A 9,257-nucleotide genomic window follows, 5' to 3' on the forward strand; every position below is an offset into this window, starting at 1 on the left:
GGACCAAAATAGACATAATATATAGAGAGAACAAATAGCAAAATGGCAGATGTAAATTATACCTTCTTAATAATTACATTAAATATAAATGAATAAAACACTCCAGAGATTGGTAGGATATGTGAAACAAGCAAAAAACCATGATCCAACTCTATGCTATCTATAAGGGACACAGCTCATGTTCAAAGACAAATAGGTTAAATGTAAAATATTGTAACCAAAAAGAAAGCTGGAGTAGCCATAATATTAATGAGACAAAAGAGACTTTAACAAAAATAATTGTGATAAAGAGGGACATTTCATAATGACAAGTCAGTCCATAAGGAAAACATAAAAATTTTAAACTTCTCTGCACATAACAACTGAAACCCACAGCACATGAAGCAAACACTACAGAACTGGAGGGAGAAACTGACAATTCAACAGTAATAGTTAAAAATGTTAATCCCCCTTTTTCAGCAGTAGGTAGAAACACTAGTGTGAAGATCCATAAGGAAACAGAAGACTTAAACAAAACTACCAACCTAATGGACCTAGAAATATCTGCAAAAAATGGTTCAAAAATCAGAATACACATTCATCCCAGTAGCGCATGGAATCCCAAGAGCACATAGAATCCTCTCCAGGTCAGACCATATGATAGGCCATAAAGTGAGCCTAGAGTCACTTAAAGTGATTAAAATAATAAAAATGTACATTAATGAAATGATTGAAATAATAAAAAGTACATTATTCTACTACCATGGATTTATACAAAAAATAAACCATAGAAATAAAATTAGGAAATTCAAAAAAAAATATGGAAATTAAACATTACATTTTAAAATAACCAATCAGTAAAAGAAGAAATCTCAAGAGAAATTAGAAAATACTTTGAAATGAATGAAAATAAAAACAATACACCAAAATTTATGAAATGCAGCCAAAGAAGTGTTTGGAAGGAAATTTCCAGCTGTAATAATAATAAAAAAATCTCAAATCAGTAACATAACATTCTACCTTCAGAGATTATAAATAGAAAAAAATATTAAAAATGAAAGCCAATAGCAGGAAGTAAATGATAAAGATTAGAGTGCAAATAAAGTATAATAAAACAATAAAACATTCAAAGTGGCACAGACAACAGTGTGGTGATTATGGAGGGGGCGGGGAGGTGGTGGAGCTAACTCTCTATCTCTCTCCCTTCCTCTCTGTAAAAAATCAATAAAATATGTTAAAAAAAACACAATAAAACATTCAAAGTGGCACAGACAACAGTGTGGTGATTATGGAGGGGGCGGGGAGGTGGTGGAGGGTATAGGGATAAATTGTGATGGAAGGAGACTTGACTTGGGGTGATGAGCATACAATACAATATACAGATGATGTATTATAGAATTGTACATCCGAAACCTACATAATTTTATTAACCAATGTCACCGTAATAAAGTCAATAGAAAGGAAATGAACATTTAAAAAAATAAAACTGATGGTTGCCAGAGGGCAGTGGGGAGGAGGGATGGGTGAAAAAGCTGGAGGGGAATACTAGTATAGTCAGCAATACTGTGATAGCTACACGGTAACAGCTGGTTACTAGACTTATTGTGGTGATCACATGGTAAGGTCTATAAATGTTGAATCACTATGTTGTGCACCTGAGACTGATACAATATTGTATAACAACTGCACCTAAATAAATAACTAAGCAGACTTTATTAAAAATAAAAACAAAAACATTCAATAAAATGGAAAGTTCTTTTAAAAGATCAGAGATAATGACAAACCTTTAACTAAATTAGCCAAGAAACAAGAGGAGATGTTATCACATCTTTTTGTATTTTTTCCTGGTGACAGGGACCAGAGCCATGCTCCCTGGGACAGAGCCCCTTCATGGGGACTGTTTCTGATGGTTGCAGAAGTCATCAGATGCAGACTGTTGAACCTCTCCTTCAGGGGAACACTCAATAATACAACTGCTAAGGTTCAAGTGATCTCTCAGAGATCATTTTGAAAACAGTTCAAGGCCATTTAGCAGATATTTATAGAGTTATTCATACTAAAGGTCTTCTGGAACTTTCCAATGCCATTATACTTTTAAATGTCTATTTAAAAAGAGACTCACAGAATAGGAAAGATTCTCAGCTCCTGCCTCCTGCCAACCAATGGTAAGAATTTTGAGGGGACCTATATGAAAAGGTTAGTCTTCATGACAGGATAGGTAGAATCAGAAGATAAATCATTATCTATTTTTTTTTCTAATTGAGGGCAGGTTTCTATTAACTTCTTTTGCTTCTTTTTGAGAGAGAATAGTTATGGCCAAAAGGAGCATCATGTTCATCCATCTGTGTGAGCATCAAAGTAAAAGTCTCTTCTCAAATTAGAAATTATCTAACACACTTGGATCTTGTGATGTATAAAGCAACAAAACCCATCCAACATCCATTCGGAGAGGCCACAGGGACACATTGATCTGTCGGGGTTTGCAGCACAGACATAAAAGCAACAGCTGAATGATCTTAATAGAACTAAGATGGCCGTATGGTGTGCTTGCTGGCACATTTTCCTTTTTAAAAAAATTACACATGCTGAATTTTATTGTTTTGCTCACTAAACCCTATCAATCTCCATGAGCTTATAATTAAGAAAATATTATACTTGGAGGGACTCCCTGCTTTTATCAAGTAACTTTGAAAAGAAATGGAAAAGTACAAGTTGTATAACTGTCTTTACAAATTCCAGGTATCTGAAATGTTAATGTAAGACCACAAGGGATTCTCAGTGTTTTTGTGTGCATGTTAAAGGGCCAGACCATAAAACTGGTTTCAAGCAATTTCATAACAATACATAGTAAGCAACAAAGAATTTTTTTTCCTCCCTTCATTCAAAGGTTTGCATGGGCCAAACTTGAGAAGCCGAAAAACCTAATAAAAAGCAAAAGGTAGCTAAGTCCTATCTCTCCAGCTGGCAGCAGATGGCAGTAGTGATACATGAAAAATCCATTCAGGTGGCTTGCAGTTACCTGCGTTTTTCCTTCTCTTTAAACTTCGGTATCTGAGCTGAACCAGGATTCCTAAGAAGATAATGGGGTTGTCATCCCTTTACTGTTTTAGCCAGTTTTCATTTCCCTCTTTTTTTTTAAATTAAGAGTTTGTTTTTATTTTGTCACAGTGGTTCTCAACCTTCTTAATGCCGCGACCCTTTAATACAGTTCCTCATGTTGTGGTGACCCCCAACCATAAAATTATTTTCGTTGCTACTTCATAACTGTAATTTTGCTACTGTGATTAATCGTAATGTAAATATCTGATATGTAGGATGTATTTTCAGGGGGCGCGACCCACAGGTTGAGAACCGCTGGTTTAGAGCGATTTTGGCTCACAGCAAAGTTGAGTAGAAGATACTGGGAATTGTCCCAGTTCCACTTAGGCACAGCTTCCCCATTATCAACACTCTTCAGAGGAGTGGTTACAATTGATGAACCTACACTGGCACATCATAACCACCCAAAGTCTATAGTTTACCTTATGGATCACTCTTGATGTTGTACATTCTATAGGTTTGGACACTGTATCCAAATACATTGTATAATATATAATGACATGTATCCATTATTATGGTATCATACAGAGTATTTTCACTGTCTTAAAAATCCTCTATACTTGCCTATTCATCCCTTCCCCCTTTAGCCAATCACTGACTTTTTTAGTGTATTCATAGTTTTATCTTTTCCAAGGTGTATTGTAATTGTATCATATATGTAGCAATTTTAGATTGACTTCTTTAAGTAATAGGCATTTAACGTTTCTCTTTTTTATAGCTTGATAGCTGATTTCCTTTTTAAAAAATATATTTGTATTGATTTCAGAGAGGAAGGGAGAGGGAGAGATAGAAACCTCAATGATGAGAGAGAATCATTGATCGGCAGCCTTCTGCACGCCCCCTACTGGGAGTGGGGGGCGGGTTTCAAGCCTGCAACCCGAGCGTGTGCCCCTGGGCCTGAATCGAATCTGGGACCCTTCAGTCTGCAAGCCGATGCTCTATCCACTGAGCCAAACCAGCTAGGGTGATAGCTGATTTCTTTATAGCATTGAATAATATTCCATTGTCTGGATATATGACTTCTCTTTTAATAAAGCGATAGCTTTTCCATTTGTAGCTCTTTTTAGACCTTGACAAATGTGTGGTGTTTCCACATTTTTTTTCCCATTTGAACTCCTATTTGGCACTTGGACGCATTATTCAAGAACATGCTCCATTCAAACATTCTAGGGAAACAGGCTCTTGAACCTCTCAGACCACGGGTGTCTGGGACACGCTCCTCCTTACTGTGTCGTATAATTACTTCTCCAAAGTGGAACTTTCCGAAGTCAGATAGCAATAGAGGGTCTCCGCTTCTTTCAGATCCCTGGCACATCATCTGTGGTTCAGAGGAAATGGAAGCCCCTGCAGCCTGTTTCACAGCCTCGAGGGTCAGGACAGCAGACCAAGTCCAGGATTAGCGCCGTGGCTGCTGAAATAAAGCAGATCCGAGCCAGACGAAAAACAGCCCGGATGCTGATGGTGGTGCTTTTGGTGTTTGCAATTTGCTATCTACCAATTAGCATCCTCAACGTGCTAAAGAGGTAAAGTTTACCTATTATTTGAAAATAAAGTGACCTGTCATTTCTTGCTTCTTAAGAACTTCTTTTTTAAAGAGAAAAACTGAAGCCCTCTGCATAGATAGCTTGTCAGGCTTGATAACTGTATTGTTGTTACCAGCAGGTAAGGCAAACATCCATTTGGAGTGCTCAGACTGTAAATGCTCTTGTCCATGCAAATTCTCTGTTGAATGGCAGACACAAAGCAGATGCTCCCTGATCTCTTCAATCTAATTGCAGAAAAAAAGTTCTAATGCAAAAGAACTCATTTACAGCGGGGAGTTCTCTTTTGATCAGAACAAATGAATTTTCCAAAGTTTTCAAAGACATGGGGAATTGTGACAGAATTCCATCTCAAGTCAAAAAAGAGATAAGAATGTTTTGTTAGCATTCTAGTTATGCTTAAAAGTATATTTGTGAGCACATGCACAAAAAAATGAACTCATGACACATACTGTGTTTGAATGTTTAAACAGAAAGAAAATCCATTTCCTAAAGTCATTGAATCAAGCTCAGGGTGAATATTAATTTTTAAAAAATCAGTTCAAAATTTTTCAGCCAGAGAAAGTCTGTCATGTGTTACATTGCAGACGCATTTAAGTTAACACAATTGATCAACGCAAACACAGCCGATGCAGGAGCAATGAATGGTACACTTGAACTTCATGGCCAGCCAACTTTATTGGGAATCATCAGAACCGCTGCACGTAGACTGGTCCCAAAGTAATTCTAATTCTGTTTATAATAGACTTAGAACTACAACTAGGTTTGCTGCTCTCACTTTTCCCTGATTCAGGGTCAATATCATGTTCCTCGCAGCTGGGGACTCTGGAGAGAGCTTTGGCTGGAGTCGCACAGACAAAAGGTGGTAGAATCAGCTGCAAAGATTTCTCATTCTCTTTGGCCCTTTTATTGATTGCTTTGTGGCTTTTTCAATGGCGGAAAAGTGGAAAATGCACTTTTGTTTAGTAACATTGTTAACTGCAGGCACAGTGTTAAATGTAAAAGATTTCAGCCGCCTGGGTCCTTGAGACATACACTGGCTCACAAATAAATGAGCGACTTGACTCTCCATATCTTTCCGTGTTTTCCTTCTTATTTTTTCTTGCCCATAGCAATCCTATACACATTTATTGTGATCTTTTGCCAAATGACGTTTTCAGCCCCTAAGAACTTTGTAAATATGCTGTGAAACTGGATGAATTTTCTCCTTGCTTTTTTCTTTCTTTTTTTTTTTTTTTTTTTTTTTTTTTTTGTACTTTTATTTTAGTCCATCTAAATTCAATGAAAATTAGATTTACTGCTCTCTGGAATGCTCATTTGGATTTCCTGCATCTCAGCACTTGTACTTTCCTTTAGCTACTTCCAAATACCTACACGTCCACAATATTTCTCTTATTCTTCCAACTTAAATACCTTCCTTTTCAAGGAAAGGAAATTGCTTTCTAAGGAGAAAGTCCATGTTTAATTTAAAATATTTTCAATTTTTTGAGCATTCTGTTTTTTCCCCACATAATAAATAAATAAATAACCTCAAAAATCATTGTTCTCTTTGGCACACACATTTTCTTCAAATGTGTATCTCTTTGTTTGCTCTTGCATAACGTAATTATTGAAAAGATACTCACCAGAATCACACTAGATTTCCTGTTGTCCTTTCTTTGCTTACAGAGTATTTGGGATGTTTACTCACGCAGAAGACAGAGAGACTGTGTATGCCTGGTTTACATTTTCACACTGGCTTGTATATGCCAATAGTGCTGTGAACCCAATTATTTATAATTTTCTCAGTGGTAAGTTTTCAACTGTTTCTTCTATATAAGCCATAGTTCTAACCAAGGGTGAGGGACCAATGACCAGAGGTTGTGAACACTCTTGAACTAGATGAAGAGCTTAGGTGCTATACAGTGAGAATTTTTTTTTTTTTTACTGATGTGATTTTTCTTGAGGTTTTCTCCTTATGAGCAGGAACACATTACCTAGATCAACAGAAAAAAATTATCTAAGGGATTCCCCCGCCCCCCCCATAAAATTTAGAAGAAATGTTGAAATAGGAAGAAAGTGAAAATTGTGAGACCTGAATACCACAGAATCTTGCTTGTCCTACATTAAACGTTAATTTCTAAAAATGTAAAATAAGTTTATCTGAAAATAAAATAGCCATGTTACATTATCTCCTTGCCCAACATTTGTAGCCTAATTGAGACTGAATTGGAACCCTTCCACTTTTAGGAACTTTTCTATTCACATTAATCTTGTGTGTAACATCTCTTGGGTTTTTCTCAAGATTCCTCACTGACCACAAAAAATGATATTCCTCCTAAATAACACCTAAGCTAAGTAGCGCGCGCGCACACACACACACACACACACACACACACACATATCTGTAACTTATTTAACCTGTTTATGAATCCATACAATGATTAAAATTATTTAGCTAATTATTGTTTTATTTCCAAACATTTTGTCTGATTGACTTTTAGAACTGTGTTCTAATTAGCTACATCTTTACATTGTCTCATTCTATAACTGGTTAGCTATTTCTTTTTCCTTTCTACTTCCAAATATCTGATAATTATATATGGAGCGATAAGTGATTTACTTTATTGCACACTTAATAAAGTATGTGCATTTTGTAACTTCATATTTGGCCTTCTGGGTTATAAAAATAAAAAAAAGCAGTCAATAAGATTCTTTAAAAATAACTTTTTATTCAAACATTGCACATACCCTATATATGTGTTATCTGTTTTAGTTCAGCTTTCAGAAAATCAGGTGGTATGTGTGGGAGGCTTGTTTTGTGTCCAGGTGCCCCTTTTCATTGCCTTCCCTGCCACACCCCATTCCAGTTTCCAAAACAAAAACTACATTCGGTCTGAGACAACCAGATAAGACTGCTCCATGCTGTTCGAAGGGAGAAGGGGCAAGTGGAACTGTGACTTAGAAAGCAGTGAGGAAGCAGTTGGCAAGGGGTTAGGGATGCCTAAAGCGCTGAGCCTTGCACTAAGCAGGTAAAACCTATTAGGAGGTTGTAAGGGGAAATGTTTGAAACAGAAGCCACAGAACAAGTCAAAATGCTATTATGTGGTTAAGAGTGAGCTGATAATCACTGGGGACTTAGGTTCCTGCTGCTGTATTATCCCTTAACCTTCATCTTCACATTTAATCACTCAATAACCCAATTTGGTAATTGAGGCTCAGAAAAAATAAATTGTAATTCCCAACACTGCCATTTACCCTGAAAAAGGTTATTGTTTCATTTTCCTACCTCTCCAATTCCGTGTCAGTAATTTAAAGACAAGGAGTAACTTCTAAAGTTGGTGTGTGTGTTTTTTAAGTGTTGTTCTGCCTCTGCAGATTATAAAACTTTAGACTTTGTAGATCTTTTAAGATATTTTTCTAGATATTTTGTTCAATTGATTGTTTCAGTAGAACAGTTTCTTCTGAGTAAAAGGGGTAAGTCTGTGTAGTTTCGGCTGTGTGCAACATAAGTTTTATCATTTTTGAAATTATTAAGTATTTCTGGACATTCTTCTACTGATGATCACTTTTATTATAGTTAACTACTTAAAAAATAACACACACTCACAAATATACAAGGAATGAGACAGACCCCAAATACAAGCATGAAAAGCAGTCTCATTATTTTATGAAAATACCTCATTGTTTCAAGAGTCTACCAAGCTTCCCATAACGCAATTTCCTTTTCCTATTTTCCCCATCTTTGCAAAATGTGGCACCTCATTGTTAGTTTGGCTCAAGGGAGCCACTCAGTTGTACCCTACTCATGATTTGTTAAGGCATATTTACGCACGATTCTTTTTCCTTTCATTCTCCCCCGTTTGCCAGGAAAATTTCGAGAGGAATTTAAAGCTGCATTTTCATGCTGTTGCCTGGGCGTTCACCATCGCCAGGAGGATCGGCTCGCCAGGGGGCGGACCAGCACAGAGAGCAGAAAGTCTCTGACCACCCAGATCAGCAACTTTGATAACATATCAAAACTCTCAGAGCAAGTCGTGCTCACCAGCATAAGCACACTCCCAGCAGCCAATGGGGCCGGGCTGCTTCAAAACTGGTAGAATATTGATTTACATTACAAGGATGCCTGAGTAAAATGATTCCTTTTTTTTGAAATCTCTGTTCACGGAAATTTTATGATCTGACCCATCTGAAGCTAAAATTACTTTGTGGACCCATTTTTTTGCAAAAGAAAAACCTATTGCTCTTTGGAAATAAAAGTCAGTTTAAACTAAGTTCTCAACGATTGATTTAAATATGTTAGACGTTTAACTTTCAACTGAATTAATTTCAGGCTATTTCACTTTTAGTTTCCTGTATTATGCTTTGTGTGAATTAAATGCTTAAGTATTTCCAATTTGAATTATTTCAATTTCACATTCAAACTGGTTGCTAAAAATGACCCAAAGTTCTCCTGTAATTTCCTTTCGGCAACTAAAAGAAGTAGCAATGACTAACTGAATTAAAGACATGGTAGTTGACTTCATTGTTTCAAAAAAAAAAAAAAAAAAGAATCACAAGGGACTGTCATTCTGATGTGACATCTGAGAGAATATTTATTTACAGAATAGCATATTATATTAGATAACTCAAAAGCTACCTTCCAAAACTACATAAAAG

At 36.4% G+C, this 9,257-nt stretch overlaps 1 protein-coding gene across 1 annotated transcript in view; it reads left to right on the plus strand.

The window, feature by feature from the left end:
- Positions 1 to 8,868, plus strand: part of HCRTR2 (hypocretin (orexin) receptor 2) — a 99,396-nt gene extending 90,528 nt beyond the window's left edge. Inside the window, exons 5-7 of the mRNA XM_005863299.2 lie at positions 4,381 to 4,601; positions 6,288 to 6,409; positions 8,469 to 8,868. Coding sequence (XP_005863361.1) covers positions 4,381 to 4,601; positions 6,288 to 6,409; positions 8,469 to 8,698 — 573 coding nt within the window. The 3' untranslated portion in view covers positions 8,699 to 8,868. The remainder of the gene's footprint in view (positions 1 to 4,380; positions 4,602 to 6,287; positions 6,410 to 8,468) is intronic.
- Positions 8,869 to 9,257: the final 389 nt, after the last annotated feature.

This window comes from Myotis brandtii, unplaced genomic scaffold (genome assembly GCF_000412655.1).
Source record: "Myotis brandtii unplaced genomic scaffold, ASM41265v1 scaffold176, whole genome shotgun sequence".
Classification (NCBI taxonomy): Eukaryota; Metazoa; Chordata; class Mammalia; order Chiroptera; family Vespertilionidae; genus Myotis; species Myotis brandtii.